This window comes from Chlorocebus sabaeus, chromosome 24, assembly GCF_047675955.1.
Source record: "Chlorocebus sabaeus isolate Y175 chromosome 24, mChlSab1.0.hap1, whole genome shotgun sequence".
Lineage (NCBI taxonomy): Eukaryota > Metazoa > Chordata > Mammalia > Primates > Cercopithecidae > Chlorocebus > Chlorocebus sabaeus.
The window spans coordinates 53,551,056-53,570,569 of record NC_132927.1 but is presented as its reverse complement, the minus strand read 5'-3'; the positions used below and the strand labels follow the sequence as shown (position 1 = coordinate 53,570,569).

At 53.0% G+C, this 19,514-nt stretch overlaps 1 protein-coding gene across 6 annotated transcripts in view; it reads right to left on the bottom strand.

Moving 5' to 3' along the window:
* Positions 1–19,514, bottom strand: part of TMEM63C (transmembrane protein 63C) — a 74,833-nt gene that overhangs the window by 21,436 nt on the left and 33,883 nt on the right. For all 6 annotated transcript variants that reach the window (XM_037984318.2, XM_037984314.2, XM_037984316.2 and 3 more), the window contains 8 exons: positions 14,530–14,692; positions 13,908–13,987; positions 13,397–13,478; positions 7,878–7,915; positions 6,670–6,812; positions 4,931–4,979; positions 2,110–2,218; positions 188–261 (listed from right to left, as the gene is read on the bottom strand). In XM_037984318.2, the coding sequence (XP_037840246.2) occupies positions 188–261; positions 2,110–2,218; positions 4,931–4,979; positions 6,670–6,812; positions 7,878–7,915; positions 13,397–13,478; positions 13,908–13,987; positions 14,530–14,679 (725 nt within the window). In that variant the 5' untranslated portion in view covers positions 14,680–14,692. The remainder of the gene's footprint in view (positions 1–187; positions 262–2,109; positions 2,219–4,930; positions 4,980–6,669; positions 6,813–7,877; positions 7,916–13,396; positions 13,479–13,907; positions 13,988–14,529; positions 14,693–19,514) is intronic.

Sequence of the window (19,514 nt, the reverse complement as noted above, 5' to 3'; positions counted from 1 at the left end):
AGAAACCCTGCTCCAGCTCCAGTGGCCCTCCCCATTCTGAAAAGCTGATCCTGAGCTCAGTCCAGGGAGAGCCACCCTGGGTTGTCCCAGTGCCACCATCCTGCACCAACTCACTACCCACTTGAGGACCCAGGCGGGGTTACAGGGAGGAAGCAATCCACGCCTCGGTCCACCCCAACCCACTTACTGAAAATGCTTAATGATGATTTCTGGGTCTTCAATGTCCTTGGGCACATAGGTGATCATTAGCGTCCTTGTGACCTGGGTGGGAATAATCAATGAAGAAAGAAGACTGTGCTTGCATAGGAATTCCAGACACCTGAGTCTTTTGGTGGCCCGGAGTCTCCTGGGAGCAGGCCTTCTGCTCACGGCAGGCTGCTGATGCCAGTGTCTCCTTGCTGAGACAGCCAAGAAAGCTGAAGCCAAGCTGGGACACTGTGGGCCAAAACAGTGCCAGCTTCCTTAGCCCACAGTGGCCCAGCTGAGCCAGGCAGCTCTGAGGTTGGTCCACTGTGCTTCTGTTCTCCTCTGTGCCCAGCTGTGGGTGCCCTGCCACAGACCACTGTGGTGAAGGGAGGAAGGGCTGGAAGCTGCCATCAGGCTGGGGTGGAGGATCAGAGCTCCATGATTGGAAAGAGCTGCCCGAGCGACCCCGCAGTGATTTCTGCTTTCCCTGTAGCTTCCACTACTCCAGCATAAAGCCTCACATCGCTAGGGAAATCCCTCACGTGAGACTGGGCGGGGGAGCTGGGAAGTAAACAAGACTCTGGGGAGAGGATAGGGGCTTCTCACGAACTTCACATTTTATTCTGTGAATGGGAAATATCTTCCTGGGTCGTCACCGTTAAGATGACAGTCTGATAAACTGCGCTGCAAGAATCAGGGGTCTTGAAAGAGGCTTCTGGTAACAATAAGGAAAGCTGAAGAAGCAGATACCAGACTGGTCAAGGGTGACCAAGCCTCCACGCCTGGCAGGCTGAAGCATTTGGGTTCACTTTTCAGGGGAATGTGGATTTGCACTCTGGGGTGGGTTCAAGTGAATCAGGCCTTTTGAATGGATGGCTTGGAAGGAGCTGACTCCACACCACTGAACCATTGAAAGGCTGAGGACGGGAGCCAAGGATGCTCATCCTCGCTGTTGCCCCTCCCCACCAGAGCATGGGGGCTGGTTCAGATGGGTGGCACTGCTGGTGCCTGCCCATGGCCCCCCGTCAGTCATCTCTGCACACCAAAGCCTGCGGCATGCTGCAAACACAGTGACTGCTCTTTCCCGGCCTTGGGGCATGTTCAGCTTTTGTGCAGGGTAAGCAGTGGAGGAGTTAAAGCCCCCAAGTGCAACCCTCAATGAATGGTGGACAGGGAGCTGGTGGAAAATACCCCGATTGCTCACCTCCAGGAAAATTCTGGAGCATGTGTTCTACACCAACTCCCAGAGTTCCCAGGTCATGAAGCTCCAGCTGCCTCCAGTGGTAAGCTGCCCTTCTATGCTCCCTTTTTTTGGTTGCCTTTGCATCCTCACTCCCTTACTGGCCTTTCCTGGGATCACCTCCCATAAACAAGTGCTACTCAATCCAAGTCTCAGGGTCTGCTTGGATGGGGTCACCCAAACTGAGATGGTGGGGATACACAGGGGGTCTCTGACCTCAGAGAGGTTGCAGAAGGGCAAGGCATGGCCCTAGCAGGAGTGGGCAGGGCCAGGTACACTAAGTAGCAGCAGTTCAGCAGGGCCCTGACCACTTAGCATGGAGGCCCCCGCTGGTCCACTGGGCCTTGTTAATCCTTTAGTTTTTGATGGTAGGAAGTCCAAGAGTCCCTGGGGAGAGGCGGGGCAGCAGAGGGGCAGGGATAGGAGGTACCTGGGCAGCAGCTATTTACCAACCTGTCTGAAAGTTTCATTGGGGGTGAGAGGGTGGAGGAGGGTGAGAGGGTGGAAGAGGGTGAGAGGTGGGGGCCAGATAATTGTTATTAGGGCTGAAGGGAGGAAGCTTGGCCCCTGCTCAGGTGAAACCGCCCCCTCCCATCTGCCACAGTCTCCCTGGACCCTCTGAGGGCTTCTCTGAGGGCTGGGAGTGGTCGGCCCAGTGGGGAGCAGCTTTGTAGGCCACTTACCTTTTGGCTATTCCTGGGCGCAAACCTCAGGCAGTGATGAGCCATGAACACAAAGTTGATGATGAAGTAGAAGAAGGACAGCAGGCTATGCAGCCACAGGAGCTTGCTCCTACAGGGAGGCAGGCAGCAGCAGTGAGGTCAGCCTGCGAGCTCCCCAGAGCCCACTGCACACAGACCCCTGGGCCTCCTCCTGCCATCGGTCTCCTGGGGCCTCCCAACCTACCACAGTCTCCTCAGACCCCAACCCATCGCAGTCTCCCGGGACCACCCCCATCAATCACAGTCTCCCCACACCTCCACCCATCACACTCTCCCCACACCCCCATGCATCACAGTCTCCCCAGAACCCCCACCCTTCACACTCTCCCCAGACCCCCACCCATCACAGTCTCCCCATATACCCCCCACCCATCACAATCTCCCCAGACCCCCCAACCCATCACAGTCTCCCCACACCCCCACCCATCAGTCTCCCCAGACCCCCCAACCCATCACAGTCTCCCCACACCCCCACCCATCACAGTCTCCCCAGACCCCCACCCATCACAGTCTCCCCACACCCGCACCCATCAGTCTCCCCACACCCCCACCCATCACAGTCTCCCCACACCCCCACCCATCAGTCTCCCCACACCCCCACCCATCACAGTCTCCCCACACCCCCACCCATCACAGTCTCCCCAGACCCCCATCCATCACAGTCTCCCCACACACCCCCATCCATCAGTCTCCCCACACCCCCACCCATCACAGTCTCCCCACACCCCCACCCCTCACAGTCTCCCCACACCCCCCCATCCATCACAGTCTCCCCACACCCCCACCCATCACAGTCTCCCCACACCCCCACCCATCACAGTCTCCCCACACCCCCCCATCCATCACAGTCTCCCCACACCTCCACCCCTCACAGTCTCCCCACACCCCCCCATCCATCACAGTCTCCCCAGACCCCCACCCATCACAGTCTCCTAGGTCTCCCTCCCAGCCATCACAGTCTCCCCAAATATCTCCCCATCCATTGCAGTCTTCTCAGACCCTCCTCTCCCACCGATCACAATCTCCCAGGACCCCCCTCTCCCAGCCCACATGCAGTCTTTCCAGGAACACCTTCTTGGGAGTCCAGACACTCAGGGGCCTTGGAAGGGTCATCAGTGGTGAGAAGGGGTCTTGCTCCAGCTCATGAGTGGGATGTGTATTGAGTGTTTACTCTGAGCCAGATCCAGATGGGACTTAGTGCATGGTGTGCATTTTCTCACTAGACTCAACCACACACATAGCCATGCATGTGGTTATCTTCACTTCACTCAAAGGAAAATGAGGGTAAGAGAGGGTCGGTGACCCTTCCAAGATCACCGTGGCAGTGGTGCGCTGGGAGGTGAGCCCAGAGCTACTGAAGTACTTAGATTCATCACTGTAACACCATCCTGCCAGCTGCTGTAGCTCAGGCCCCCATGGTTACACAGCACACCAAGTGAGGAAGAACCTGGGTTACCTGCAGGCCTTGGGAGAGGAGAGCCAGATGGTTTGCAGCACCGCCCCTGGGGTAGGAGAGTCATGGCACTTGGGCCATGTTTGCCATCCCTGCTTTCAACTCACATGATGCCATCCCAAAGCATCTGGCTAGGATTGCTACTCAGAAATAGGGCCCACCTTATTCCACATGGTTAGAGGGGAGAAAGGTCACCTTGCTTCAAAAGGTGCCTGGCACCTCACACGCCATTGCCATCTGCTAGATGCCTCCACCCTCAGTTTCCATAGACGGGCAAGGCTACATGGTCTCTACAGAATGCTCCGGCTCTCTGCCAGGATGGATTCATGGAGACTGATGGCTTTTTGCTGTTCTACTAGGATTCACTTTTTGTTGGGAAGATGTAGGTACCTCGGGCCAGCAATGGGCCTTGGGAAGGAGCCGATATCCCTGCTCTGGTTGGCATCCCCAGGGGAGGATATGGTGAAAGCAGAGATGAGAGGATGTCATAGCCCCTTTCCGCTGATTTCAGAGTTTGGGTTAAGCCAGTCTGCTCCAATGTGTATTGCAGGAGAGCAGGAGCAGAGGGACAGGGGTGGGAGGAGGCGAGATGGGGCAGGGGTGTGTGAACCCCACTCACACTGGCTGGAACTGCTTCTGTAGCTTTGTCAGGAATCAGCCAAGCTGGCCTAGATACCTAGGCCATGGCACGGCCCAACAGGGCCGCATTTGGCTCAGGGTAAATTGATATGCCACCAGCCAGGTCGGCTGATATTGAAACCCACAGGTTCCTGGCCTGTGAGGGGAAGGAGCTTAGAGAGTATGTCCACCAGCCCTTCCCCAGTGATGGACATGGATAAGGACTGAAGCTCAGTGTTGGGGGCACACTGCTTCAGACCCAGGGCCAGTTAATGGCAGAGGGGGGACATGAGTCTGCTGTGGGACTCTGAGGGGGACTGTCAGGCCCGTGATTCACTCAGGTGTATGATGGCTGACTGGAGCCTATCGGTGGCAGGAAAACAATCTTCAATCTCTTTCAGCACAGGGCCTCTGCCTCTCGGGATCTGGCTACACTAAGCAAATAGGACCATCTCTCCACGTCTTCACGAGTGGCCAGTATGGGCAGCTCCACTCATGACAGATGAGGACACAGGGTCTCATCTCACACCAAGAGTCCTGCCCCACCAAGAGGATGCAGTTTCCGGCATCTCACTCAGGACCCGGTTCCCAGGGAAACCAGGCCGTTCTTATCAGCAAAACGGTGCCCATGTTACAAACGGACATGTGAGACCTCGTCTCCACACCAACAGCCCCAGCCAATGGAATGGGAGGTTCAGATCAGGTACCTACTCTGTGGAGACATTGACAATGGTGGTCCGAGCAAAGTGACTGCTCCAGTCTGAAAGAGAAAGAAGTTGCTGGCTCCTCAGTTGCTGTGGGGCACCAGAGTTCAAGGTTCCTGGACGAATGCCTGGGGTCTGGGGATGCTTGCCTTTGTCCTCCTCTTCCTTCCGGTTCCCCAGAGCTTGTCCCCAACTTTTAACAAAAACATCAGAGGCCTCTTTTCCCTGGCACTGCTGACTGGGGCTCTCGGGAGGAAAGTGTGAACACTTCTTTGTGGGGTATCTCCAGGGCACGATTGGCGCATAATGGACACCCAGTGAATGCTTGTTGAAGGTACCAGCCATCCAGCCATGAGCAGAGTGATGACATTAACAACACTATTACCACTGGCAATGTCCAGAAAAGGCAACACTGCCTTATTCAGAGGAAATCCTTCTGGCTAGGTGTATTAGTTTGACGGTTCGGACACTCTCTTGTAAAATGTGTCTAAAAATCCTGCGTGATATTATCACTGCCAACATACCAGCTCTTAGGATGAGACAAGACAAGGACTCAGATGTTACTTTAGTAGTAGAATTTGGTGGCATGGACACTCTGTGTGCTAAACTGAATTAAGGTCTACCTCTGGCCAAGGACAAACACGTAGAAACCTGAGGAATCAAGGTAAAGCTGGTTTCCACTGGGACTTTTAAGGTGCTATTCTGCACCACCCAGTTGTGCAGTCTTCACACAGCTCCGTTCAGCTTCATGATTCTAAGTGAAATACTACCTCCTATGCATTGAGCATCTACTATGTATATCAAGCACTGTGTAGGTATGTGATCTCCCAATCCGTAAGACAGCTGAGGAAAGTGAAGCTCGGGAGACTGATTTGCCATATACTAGGTTAAATCACGTTAGCGGCCAGGCGTGGTGGCTCATGCCTGTAATCTCAGCACTTTGGGAGGCTGAGGCGGGCAGATCACTGGAGGTCAGGAGTTTGAGACCAGCCTGGCCAACATGGTGAAACCCCGTTTCTACTAAAAATACAAAAATTAGCCAGGCGTGGGGGCAAGTGCCTGTAATCCCAGCTACTTGGGAGGCTGAGGCAGGAGAATCACTTGAACCCAGGAGGCAGAGGTTGCAGTGAGCTGAGATTATGCCATTGCACTCCAGCCTGGGCGACAATAGCAAAACTCTGTCTCAATAAATAAATAAATAAATAAATAAAATAACATATTAACTAGGCAAAGGTATTTTCTGGGGTACAGGTGTGGGTAAACATTGTGGAGCCCTGATTTTTCTGTTTTGGAAGCCCAGGTCTCATCCACAATGCCGTTCTGTCCGAAGGGCTTACCCTCTTCCAGTGAGTGGGAGCAGAGGTCCCACAAGACAAATTCTGCACTTACGGTGTTATGTCCAACAGAATGGGTTCAGGGATCTTTGCAGTGGGTCACATGTCACAAAAGGGTCCCCAGGAACACCCAGCCAGAGTGGGGCCGTGAATGAACACTCAGTACCCAACTGAATTAATACTATGTGCCTGCTGTGTGTCAGGCCCTGGGCCAAACCTGTGACAAAGGAGGAATCATCTCCAGTCTCCACCTGAGAGAAGTGAAGCATGGCTTGTCCAAGTTCACACAACAACGAACTCCAAGAGGCAGGATTAAAATAGATGTCTAGACCCTCAACCCCAGCCCTGACTGGCTTGCCTGACTGCCTCTCAGGTCCAGCTGCTGCCCTGGGGCCCACTGAGCTCTGCCTACCCAGAACGGATCCAGTATAGTTGATGGGCAAAATGATGCCCAGGGAGGGGATGCAGATGATGAGTACGAAGATGATGAGGTGGTACTGGAACACGATGTAGATGCGTGCGTCGTCCCCACACTTGTTCATCAGATCCTCGTCCCTGGAAGAGACACATAGACAAGGACATGCCTTGGGAGCCAGCGTGGCCACCACTGGTTGCAGGGAGGTAGAGGAAAGGGCAGCCAATGATCACCGCCTCCCCAAGTTTTGGGTTTTTTTTTTGAAATATTGCCCTATATCTCAAAGCCTCTGTTATCCCTGAAGTATACCTTAACTGAATTTCACAGACATCTCAAAGATAGGGGCTCTGTTACAGATACACACTCAGGAATCCAGAAACACTCTTGAAATAGAGCGTTCTTTCATCCTTTTATTACTTCTTCAAACATTTTGAGTGGTTGCTATGGTGCAGCCATACCACCAGACAAAGCATTCGTGGTATTGAGAGGCAGCCTATTAGGAAAAAAGGAACACCTGAAACCCATGATGAGATAACGAGCTATCACTCCACACTGCCAGATTTGCCAAAGTTGGAAAGTTGGACAACAGTAAGTGTTGGTGAGAGTGTGGGGCATTGGGAGCTCTCCTGTTCTCATGGGTGTATACACTGGCCCAGTTACACTGGAGAACAGTTGGTATTATCTACTGAAATGGAAATCATGCACATTCTAGGACCTAGCAATTCCACTCCTAGGTTTACACCCAACAGAAATGCACGACATGTGTACCCAGAGACATATATAAAAATTTCACAGATGCATTACTTGTAACATCCTCAAACTGGAAACAACTTACATGTCTATCAAGGTGAAATGGACACAAGAACTGTGATATATAAATCATGAAATACTACACAGCATTGGTCCCCAACTTTTTTGGCACCAGGGACCAGTTTTGTGGAAGACAATTTTTTCCATTGTTTCTGTAGCCACTGCCCCACTTCAGGTCACCAGCACCTCCCACCTCGACCATTGGAATAGCCTCCTTAACTTCACCAATTGTCACCCAGGAAAGCATCCTTCACCGGTGATGGGCCGAGGTGGTGAGGAGGGTATGGAGCTCAGGCCCTGTCATCCCAGGCTGGGGGCTGCTAACTTTTCCAGGAGCCTCCACCCCCCACCCCCAAGGCAACACGGTCACAAGCGCACAGAGCCCGGGCACTTACTTCATGGTTATGCTGTTGAAGAACCAGGAACAGAAGCCCTGGGGGGAAAGGAGAGAAACTGTGAGAACACTCAGGCCCTGGCCCCCCCTGCCCAGCCCTGGGAACCCAGGCGGCCGGGTCATCTGAGGCAGCCGCGGCAGTGTCTGGGGCCTCCTTCCTGGGAAAAAGAGTCTGAAGCCTCAGTTGGGAACCAGGGACTGTGGAGGGAGATGCTTCCTTGGAAATGAGGGGACATCTCTGCCTTCCTGTTACAGGAAGTGGGGTTCAGAAGGTGACTCTTGAACTGGAGGGGGAGAAGTGACTCCTTCTGGGGTGAACATCTGTCGCTCTCTGTCCGTCCTTCATGCTTCCTTCTGGAGATGCCCTTCCCTGGATGCATGTGGTCCAGTGGGCTCCTACTTCCTTCCTTCCGGAGATGCCCTTCCCTGGATATGCGTGGTCCAGTGGGCTCCTACTTCCTTCCTTCCGGAGATGCCCTTCCCTGGATATGCGTGGTCCAGTGGGCTCCTACTTCCTTCCTTCCGGAGATGCCCTTCCCTGGATGTGTGTGGTCCAGTGGGTTCCTACTCTTATTCTGTCCAAGTGGGAATTTGCCTCCAGTGACTGACTGGCCAATGGGAACTTTACCCAAGCAGGGTCAATTAAAATTTCCTTAAGGAAGCCAGGCATGGTGGCTCACACTCTTAATCTCAGCAGCTCAAGAGGCTGAAGCAGGTGGATCACTTGAGCCCAGGAGTTTGAGTCCAGCCTGGGCAACACAGCAAGACTCCACTTATTAAAATTAAAAAAAAAAAATCCCTTAAGGAGATTGATATGGGTGTTGCAAGGGAGAAGGTCTCCTTCCCTCTGAATTCCTGCACCTCGATAAACATCATGAAGCCTGGAGTGCTTTGGTGGCATCTTTGATGCCATGTGCTGAGGGCACTGTCCTGTTGATACCTTTCTCTTGGGGTCTTGCTGTCTTGAGTTTCTGGGTGGTGGGGAAAGGTGGCCTCAGCCATGGGGAGATTGGTGGGGGACTAGAGAGAGTCGTCTTTGGAATGGTGTGTAAGAGCGGGGGCTAGCGCCTGCAACTCTAAAAGCTGCCAGCTCTGGTAGCTGGTGAAGTTACCCTGGTGCCTGCTTCTTTCTGGGATCCCAGAGGACTTAGCAAAACCTTGCACAAGGTTACAGCTCTAGAATGGCTCCATCTGAGTCATGTGCACTTCTGTGAACCGGGCAGACCTCTTGACTGATAGTCCTCTGGAACCACATGGACTGGGGAAGAGGTGTTTCCCAAAAGGAAGCAACATCAGCCAACCTGACACAGGGAAGGGGCCTTAGAAGGTGGGCCTTATGCCAAGCGGAGCAAAGGACATCTGTTTCTTCTTTGCCTTTCCTCGTTGCTTCCTTTTGAGAAGGCACAAAAGAAACAGCGGTCCCTTGCTCCCCTTGGCATAAGTCCCACTTTCTAAGGCCCCTTCCCTGTGTTGGGTTGGCTGATGGTGACAATGGCCAATCAGTGGGTGTTCATGGAAGGACATTCCTCCAGCTATATCCTGGGGAGCTAAATTAAGGATAAAGGTTCAGGTGTGAGTCAGAGCAATGAAGGGGAATAGCATGCTGGTGGCAGCAGCAGTGGGGAGCATCCCCAGAGAGGGGTAACTAGCAAGGCAGAGCTGGGCCAAGAGAGGTCCAGTCACCCCTCCTGCATGGAGAGTCTGTCTTCACAGCCCAGCTGGGCAAACAGGGTGCGACTGACTAACGGAACAAGTAGCTTTCTTTTTTTTTTTTTTTTTTTTTTTTTGAGACGGAGTCTCGCTCTGTCACCCAGGCTGGAGTGCAGTGGCGTGATCTCCGCTCACTGCAAGTTCAGCCACCTCCTGGGTTCCTGCCATTCTCCTGCCTCAGCCTCCCGAGCAGCTGGGACTACAGGCGCCCACCACCACGCCCGGCTAATTTTTTTGTATTTTTTAGTAGAGACGGGGTTTCACCGTGTTTACCAGGATGGTCTCGATCTCCTGACCTCGTGATCTGCCCACCTCGGCCTCCCAAAGTGCTGGGATTACAGGTTTGAGCCACCACGCCCAGCCACAAGTAGCTTTCTTGATGGTCCCTCATGACTAGGCACCACTGGGGACACAGCTTCCTGGGAATGTGTTTCTGCCCCTTCCACTACAGGTGCACAGGTATACACTAGAATAGACAGAGGATGGGTCATCCACCAAAGGGCAAAGGTCATGAGTAGAAGCATGGCCATAAATATCCTGTATGGATCTCTCTCTCTGTATGTATCTGTCTCGTGTGTGTATGTGTGTGTGTGCGCACGCGCACACACACACACACACACACTCCCTCCCTTGAGTACCCACTGTGGCTCTGAAGGCATAAACCATTCAGAAAGTTCAGCAGCTGAACAGCCACATGAGAGGCAGATACAGGGCCGCAGTTCCCAGGAGCCAGCTCGGCTGACATGACAGAGTGACAGCTGTCAGTTCACTTCTCCTATCTGAGCTCCCGCCACCTGGGGGTAACAACGCCTGACCCAAATTGCTCAGGGAACCATGGTGAGACCCGTTTTCTTCACCCACACCACCTGGCTCTGGCTGACGTCTCCCCATCCTGGCTGGACACTGTGGGGGCCGCCTCACTGAACTCTCTGTTCCCCATTTAATTTAACTTATGCCCTCTTCAGTTTGTCCCCCTCACTGCTGCCATAGGGACTTATCTTCTAGATTTTTAAAAATAAAACTTTTTTTTTTCTGTCATTGTAACAAGAAAAAAAAAATCAAAGTGATGTTTCTAAAAGTAAAGCTGTGAGCCACATTGCAAGGTAGGTGTTGCTGCCCTTTTTCTACCTACGAAGCCTCCAAGAGATGAAGTCACTTGTCTGAGGCTCTGCACTTTGGAGAGGGCAGATCCTAGCAAGTGAAGGACCCAGCCTCTCGAGGGATGACAATGGAAGGAATGTGGCTCCGCTTACTTAGCACAGCTGACAAATACGCATCAGATGCTAAGTACATGGCAGGCTGGACTGGACGTGGGGTGCAGTGATGAACAAATCCAAGTTCAGGGCCTGTGGAAAGCAGACACACTAGACTGATCTCGCAGATGAGAGATCATTACAGACAGGCTTAAAAATGTTAAACAGAAGGAATGCATTTTCTGTGGCTATATAACAAGAGATCTGGACCCAGGAAGAGTGGTCAGGGCTCCCTGGGGAAGTATGCTTAAGCTAAAATCTCAACAACAGGTGAGCGACTCTGAGAAGGGCCACCGAGGAAGGGGGAGAGGGAAGAGCCTGGGAAAGGACTGGTGGAGGGAAGCAGGGGGCCCTATTGAGAAACTAAAATGTGGACCCATGTGGGAGTTGGGAGGAGTAAGGGAAGATGGACCAAACTACCAGGCCACGTCACAGCATCTATAATTGATTCCACGGGCCCTGGGAAGACAGTGAAGGTCTCTGCAGCAGAAAATATGTCCCTAGGCAGGGGAATCTCTCTGGATGCAGGTGGAAAATGGATAAGGGCCCTAGAGTGTGGACTTAAAGGGATCAGTTAGAGCTACTGCAGTTGTCCAGGCAAAAGGCTGATGGAGGCCTGGACCAGGGAATGGTAGGAGGGAAGGAGAGAAAGAAAGTGGGGAAGGTCAAAGCAACACAACGTGGAGACACATTGGCCATGCTTGGGGGCCTCGGTAAGAGGGAGAGGAGGCCCTGGGGAGGACGGTGGGAGGTCTGAGACCAAGGTCACAGGAACAGGTAGGTGTGGTGGGATATCATGAAATGTTTTGGACAAATGGAACCCCAAATGACCACAATATCCATGTGGAGGTATTTTGAAAGACATTGAATAAATCAGGCTGGGGCCCAGTGAGAGCATTAGCTGGAGACAGGAATTTAAAAGTTTATGTGTAGAGATGGCAAAGGAAGTTGTCAGTGTGGGCGTCACTGCCCAGGAGTCAGGGTGAGGGCAAGGGTATGGGATCAGCTGGTTGAGGAGACTCCCACTGTGGAAGAGAAGCCTGCAAAGCAGACACAGTAGGAGCAGACAGAGAGCTAGAAGGAAAACCCAAAGAATGTGACGTCACCTATGCAAGGGAGAACACCTGTGCAAGAGAGAAAGATGGTCTACGGGGTCGGACGTTTGGGAGAACGCAGGCAAGATGTGAACTGAGAAAAGTACATTGGATTTAGTGGCGGAGCGAACCACCGCTGACCTTCAGGGTTGTCTGGACAGAGTGACGGACAGGAGCTCACATTTGAGGAGGCTGAGGCGTGGGTGGGAGGGGAGGTGTGAGAGGGTGGGGAGGTGAGAGTGGGAGGCGTGAGTGGGAGGCATGAGTGGGAGAGGAGGCGTGAGTGGGAGGTGAGGCGTGATTGGGAGGCGAGAGGGGGAGGGGAGACGGGACATAAGTGGGAGGCAGGGCTCGTGAGTGGCAGGGGAGGCATGAGTGGGAGGCAGGACATGAGTGGGAGGCGGGGCGTGAGTGGTGGGGAGGCATGAATGGTAGGTGGGATGTGAGTGAGAGAGGAGGCGTGAGTGGGAGGCGGGGCGTGAGTGGGAGGGGAGGGGTGAGTGGGAGGGGGCGTGAGTGGGTGGGGAGGCCAGAGTGGGAGGGGAGGCATGAGTGGGAGGGGAGGCGAGAGTGGGAGGGGAGGCGTGAATGGGAGGCGGGGCGTGAGTGGGAGGCGGGGCGTGAGTGGGAGGCGGGGTGTGAGTGGGAGGCGGGGTGTGAGTGAGAGGTGAGGAAGTGGTGACAGCAGCATGGGCCACTGTCAGAAGTTCAGCTGTGCGTGGGGGTGGGGAGGGAGGACGTTCTCAGGGCACCCTCTCAAAGTATTCAGGGCCCCAGTGAAATGTCACCACTGCCCAAGACCATCCCTGACCTCTACTGTGCCGCAGATCCCCCTTGTTCTCTACTGTGCCTTATCACCAGTCTATGTGCTTTTGTCTGCTCGTCTCCCCCGCCCGGGGCAGACAGCGCCATGAGGCAGGACTTGGTCCCCAGCTCCCAGTCCAGTGGCTGGCAGACAGCAGGTGCTTCCCAGCAAGTGGCTGAAGGGATGAATGAGTCAGGTGGAGGGCTGGTCTTCGCCAGGGAAGGGGAGGAAGCAGCAGACTGCGCTCCACTAAACAAGGCTGGGGAGCCTGAGGCTGAGGGAATCCCTGCCAGATGACTAGAATCTTCTATGTGAAATGGGAGGTGAGGCCTTGACTCAGAGTCAGAGGCGGGGACATGGGCAGGACAGGTTGTGAGAAGGGTTGGAGATTTGAGCAGAGAAGACAAATTAATGTTAAAAATCTCTCTAAGATGTTTTAATTAGTTAACACTTACTTGGCACCCTAGTAGTAGGTATGGTCAATATCTCCATCTTTCAGGTGGGGAAACTGAGTGTGGGGGAGGCTGAGGAATTTGGAAGTGGTTGAGCCTGGCTGATTGCAAAGCCTCAGGGTCTGAGCCGTGCTTCTCCCTGTGCACACCACGCCCGCCAGCCCAGCGCCGGGACTCCCCCCGCCTAGACCGCTACCAGCACTCACCTTGTCTCTGCGTTCCATCTCCAAGGAGGTCTCCGAGGGAGACGTCTTCTCGCTCTGCTCCCCATAGATCAGCGAGGTCAGGCTGCCAGCCAGGGACGGGGCAGGGAGGTAAGAAAGGAAAGAAAAGGTCCCAGCTGCCTGCCCTGCTCCCTCTCCACTCCCTGGCTGAGGGCTGCCCTCTGCTCTGCAAGGGGCAGGCATGCCTCAGCTCCTTTGCTGAGCACACAGCTCTGGGCATAGACAGCAATCGCCCCTGTGCCAGGTGCACCAGGCATCCTGGGAGTCTAGTCATGTGATCCAGAAAGTCTAAGACCAGAGAAGAACATGGCCTTGTGCCCAGGGATGGCTGCCCTCCAAGTCCCCTTCCTGCAGGGAGGGCAGAGCAGGGGCAGAGGCCACCTGCTGGCGAGACACCTGCTGCAGCTTGGGCACTGGGCAGAGCTGCGTCCTGACCATGGCAGCAGGTTCTCCCCAAGGGGGCAAGAGCTCACCCATCTCGACCCCTCCTCACCTGTCATTGTGTATCAGCAGAGCCAGGCGCCCATAGTCCCACGCAGCTTTCCGGAGGAAGGAGTAAACCACAAGGACGAGCTACAGGCCAGGAAAAGCAATGTGGGGTGGGAGAGTTCATGGATCCCTTCCCCTTGGCTGGCCCCCCGCATTCCCTTGGGGGAGACCCTGTCCCTAAGGTCCCCAGGGAGCTCCTCCACTAGAAGGTGAGCTCTGTTGGAGTAGGGGCCATTCCTTTCAACCCTGGGTTGCCAGCGCCCAGCAGCTGCTGGGTACAGAGTGGATGCTCAGAGTTCATTGAATGGAGGAGCTGGTGGTATGTTCAGAACTATGGGACCAGAATGTGCCTTGAAGACCTCAGCAGTGAGAAACAGGAGGGAGCCCAGGTGGACCTTTGGACAATGATGCATGGAAGAGAATCCCAGGAATTCTGCCTGTTCCTCCAGCCTCTTCTCTCCGAGGCCCACCTACCCGGGCCACCCTGGGCAGGACTGACATTCACGTAGTTCGTATCACTGTGGCTGTTGTCCATTTGGACAACTGGGTCCCCCACTGCATCACCTGTGAAAGTTCAACCCTGTCTGAGGCTTTACTGTCTGCCTCCTGCAGTGCCCAGGACTCACCACCCACAGGGCGATGTTGAGGCACAGCACGGTGGGGACACCCCCGAAGGGCTGCCCCTGGAGGACAGTGCTCCGAGACTGGAAGCATTCATCCACTGTCATGTTCTTTAACCTTCCCCCTGTACTCAGTTCCTCCGGTGAGGCAGACATCCTGGGAGGTTCCCTGGGGAACAGAGGGCATCCAGGTCAGACACAAAGATTCTCTTGCATTTTGCAAAACACAGAAGCCTGATGGGGAGTTGTGGATGGGCACCGAGTGCCTTGGCCTGGCTGGGCCACTCCATACCCAAGACAGGAAAGTCAGCCCATGAGACGGCACACAGCCCTGTCCTGCAAGAGAACAGCTGCCTCACACCCAGGGCCAGATGACAGACTGGCTCTGGTTTCCTGGGAGAGTTCTTATTTTGTACCACTGGATCTCTGGAACGAGAGCTGTAAAATGCATATCCAAATGGGTCTTTCCAGTTCTACCTTGGGAAGTTTTTCTTGTATATAAATGAACAAATCTCACAAAGGTGGGTCAGACCCCAGCGTGGAAATGTTCATGTTGGAAGTCAAAACTGCTGTGTTCATGGAACGCCCGTGCAGATAGGGCTCAGTGACAACCATCTCTGCATTCAACAATCTCTGATCCAGTCACCATCCAGCCATGGTAAGGGCCATAGCTCTTAGGGGATGCAGTGCCTGGCACGTGCAGTGACTCAAGAAAGGCCCCTGTCTTTTTTTTTTTTTTAACTTCTGTGGGTACATAGTAGTTGTATATATTTACGGAGTACCTGAGATGTTTGATACAGGCATGCAATGAGAGATAAGCACATCAGGATAAATGAGGTATCCATCCTTTTGAGCATTTATCCTTTGGGTTACAAACAATCCAATTATACTCTGTTAGTTGCTTTAAAGTGTACAATTAAATTATTTTTGACTATAGTCACCCTGCTGTGCTAGTAAATACTAGGTCTTATTCATTCTGTTTTTTTGTACATATTAAGCATCCCCACTCCCCACCATCCCCATACCCTTCTTAGCCTCTGGTAACCATCCTTCTACTCTCTATCTCCATGAATTCAATTGTTTTAATTTTTTGCTCCCACAAATAACTGGGAATATGTGGAGTTTGTTATTTCTATGCCTGGCTTAGAAAGGTCTCTGTCTTCCAGGCATTTGAACTAGGGAGACCAGCACCTGCCCAGGGACCTGAGCCAACTCCGCGAGCCTGAACATTCTGGTGAGACATCAGTGCAGAGCCTGCCATCCCTGGCATCCCATTCCTCAGGCATGGATAAGAGTGGGAAGGGCGAGTGAAAATGGGAGGTGTCCGGTAGCTACTTGAACTTATCTGCAAGGTGGTTCTTCTCTCAAAAGACCGTTCATTTTGCCTTCAGACCTCACCTCTACCTGGAAACCCCTCACTTCCATTCAAGCAAAGTAGACTCATTCATCCATTCATTGATGCATTTGAGTATTTGGTGAGCAACTGCTTTATGCCAGACAAATGCACCAGTGAACAAGATAAATAAAAACCCCTCCCTTGTGGGATTCCACAGGGGAGACAAAGTGGAGGGATGCAGGTGAGGTTAGAATTGTAAAGGGGTGATTAGGGAAGGCCTCGCTGAGAAAATGACATTTGAGCAAGGACTTGAGGGAGTGAAGCATGCAGTTGCAGGGGAAGAGCACTTTAAGCGGAGGAGAGGCCCTGGGCTTGGAGCTCGCCTGGAGAGCTGGGGAAGTAAGCAGATCAGTGGGCTGCACAGGGCAGGGTGAAGGGCATGGGGAGTGAGCCATGGAGTGAATTAAAATGACTTTTTTTTTTTTTTTTTAAAGAGAGAGAGACTTGCTCTGTCACCCAGGCTGGAGTGCGGTGGCACGGTCCTAGCTCACTGTAGCCCCCAATTCCTGGGCTCAAGCAATATTAAAGAGTAGCTGGGACTACAGGTGCATGCCACCACACCAGGCTAATTCTTAACATTTTTTGATAGAAACAAGGGTCTCACTGTGTTGCCCAGGCTGGTCTCAAACTCCTGACCTCAAGTGATTCTCCTGCCTTGGCCTCCCAAAGTGCTGGGATTCAAGGCATGAGCCGCTGCACCTAGCCCACAATAACTAGCTTTAATGAGAACTCTTTGATCCTCATATGGAGACTAGGTGAGGGAGCAGGAGGGGTGAACAAGCAGAGAAGCAGACATGGAGAGCTTGGCCAGGGTCCGAGCAGGAGACAATGGTAGCCTGGACTGGGACGGGTGCAGTGGAGGTGGGAGATGTGCTCAGATTTTGGAAATATTCTGAATGTGGAGCCAGCAGATTAGATAGGCGATGTAAAAGAGTGAGAGGAGTTGAGGATGACTCTCAGGTTTTGGGCCTGAGCCACTGGAAGATAGAGTTGCTGTTATGGAATGGGAGAGGCAGAAAGTGCAGGATGGAAATGGACAGTGGAGGGGGAGTGGGTGCAGGGGTGCGACCAGGAGTTGAGTTTGGAACATGCTAAGTAGAGATGGGGAACAGAGAGTTGGAGAGGTGAGTCTACAGTTCAGAAGAGACTGGAGACATAAATTTGAGACAAAAGCCACCAGCATAGCGACAACTCTTCGAGGCAAAGCCCTGAATTACAGAAGAGAATATAGCAGGAGGAGAGATCCAAGGTGGGAGCCTCGGGTGTGCCAATATTTACAGGGCAGGGGAGGAGAAAACAGAGAAGGACACTGAGAAGCAGCAGCCAGGGAGGAAGGAGGAAACGCAGGAGAAGGTGGTGTCCTGGGTTGAATGAAGACAATGTTTCCAGGAGGAGGGAGGAACCAGTGTTGATGTGGTCAAGAAAGATGACAACTGTGAATGATCCATGGTGTCTCCCTCTCTCTCTCTCTCTCCTTCCTTTCTCTCTCTCTCTCCTTCCTTTCTCTTTCTCTCTCCTTCCTCTCTCTCTCTCTCTCTTTCCTTTCTCTCTCTATCTCCTTCCTTTCTCTCTCTCTCTCTCTTTCACTTGAGGCACGAGCCACTGCGCCTGGCCAAATTAGCCATGGTTTAAGCCATGTGCAAGTGGCCAGACTGGAATAGGCTCCAGAGAGAATGACAGGAGAGGAATTAGAGCCAGTGAGCAAAAACAGCTCTCTGGAAGAGTAATTGGAGGTGAAAGTGGTTAAGATGGGAGAAATAACACATTGTATAGTGGTGGGAATGATTCAGTAGAAGAAGTAGGAGGAGGGGGGGACTGCTGGAGCAAAGTGAGACTGTGAGAGGGTTGGGAACTAGTGCACAGTGTAGATGTTTGCTGAGAGCCAGGCTGTTGGCTGGGTGAGCGTGAGGGAAGGCAGCACACATGCCCAGGTGCTGGCTGGTCCCAGGGGTGGCAGCAGGAGCCAGTGAGTGTTCTGTCCTTACTGCTTCTAGTTTCTTTTTTTTTTTTTTTGAGACAGAGTCTCACTCTGTTGCTCAGGCTGCAGTGCAGTGGTGCCATCTTGGCTCACGGCAACCTCTGCCTCCAGGGTTCAAGCAATTCTGCTACCTCAGCCTCCTGAGTAGCTGGGACTACAGGTGCCCACCACCACACCTGGCTAAATTTTGTATTTTTAGTAGAAATGGGATTTCGCCATATTGGCCAGGCTGGTCTTGAACTCCTGATCTCAGGTGACCCACCCACCTCGGCCTCCCAAAGAGCTGGGATTACAGGCATGGGCCCCCATGCCCAGCTTTGCTTCAAGTTTCTCAGTAAAAGAAGGAATGAGGTCTCAGCACAGTGTGAGGTGGTGGTGGTGGGTGGATGTTGGATGTTTGGGGACAGGAAAAAAAGGTAGAAATAGAAGTCTAGGGGAATGAGAGAGGATGGATTAGGGAAATGGAGCAGGATTGCCAGGCAACAGTGGGGCCCATGGAGGCTCATGATCTTGAATTGATGAGAGCAATCAGACTTGCTATGCTGGATTCACCTGTATGGTTGCAGGTGTGGAAGACTTAGTTGGGGTAGAGGTTTCCCCAAGCAAGTATGAGCATAAGATAAGAGGGCTGATGGTGTAGCACATGAATAATTGTAATGATTTGCCATGGAATTTGAGCCAGGAGAGAAATAAGATGCAAGATGGGTGAGGACCAGGGAAAAGTACTGGAGTTCCAAGGGGAGATAGAATTGTGGACGACTAGTGGGTGCAGAGGAGAGGGAGTTGCACTCAGAAAGTGGGATGTTGGGATGTTTGGTGCTGAGATGAAAGAGATTCCAGCTATTGGTGGTGATCGGGTCTCGGGCATGACCATGGGAGCGAGCAGTTGAGTATCAGAAGGATCATCTTTGTGGAGATGTGAACATAGACATCAGCAAGAATGAAGACAGGAAAAGCACTGGGGAGACAGTCAGGGGGGAAGGGGAGAGTAGCCTGGGGGACTCCTTAATGACTAACAAGATGTCTAGGCGGACATCTGTGGGTCCAAGACAGGGGGCTTTAGAAAGCAGGGAGGAAGAGTCTCAATGTTGCCAAGGGGAACAAGAAAGACATGTCTCCATCCGCAGACCAGTGGTGTTGGTGGGGAAGCAGGAACTGCCCTCTGAGAGGGTGGTAAGGGAAGCTGGGCTGGGGAGTCTCCCAGTCAGAAGGTGAGGAGACTGAGGAGCTGGGGATGCTTCTGAGGATTATGGGTTCTGCGACCCCGAATCTCAGCTCTAACGCTTGCTCATCGCTCATCGGGTGACCTTGAGCAAGGCACTTATGGTCTCCATGCCTCACTTTACTCCTCTGTAAAGTGGAAGTGGCAACAGCCATTAGTACCCACTTCACAGGGCTCTTAAGAGGAGTGAGTTAGGATGTGTTCATCTTGTAGAACAATGCCTGGAACACGGAGCATCACATAAATATTTGCAAAATGAAGAATGGAGATCCAGGGGGCACCATGGAAAGGTTCCAGGAGTTGGAGAGGGCTGAGAGATGGGGATGGAGCAGGAATGAAGGTAAAGGGATTGAAGCAGGGGATGGGAGGTGGCCTGGGAGTCTGGGCTGCTTGCG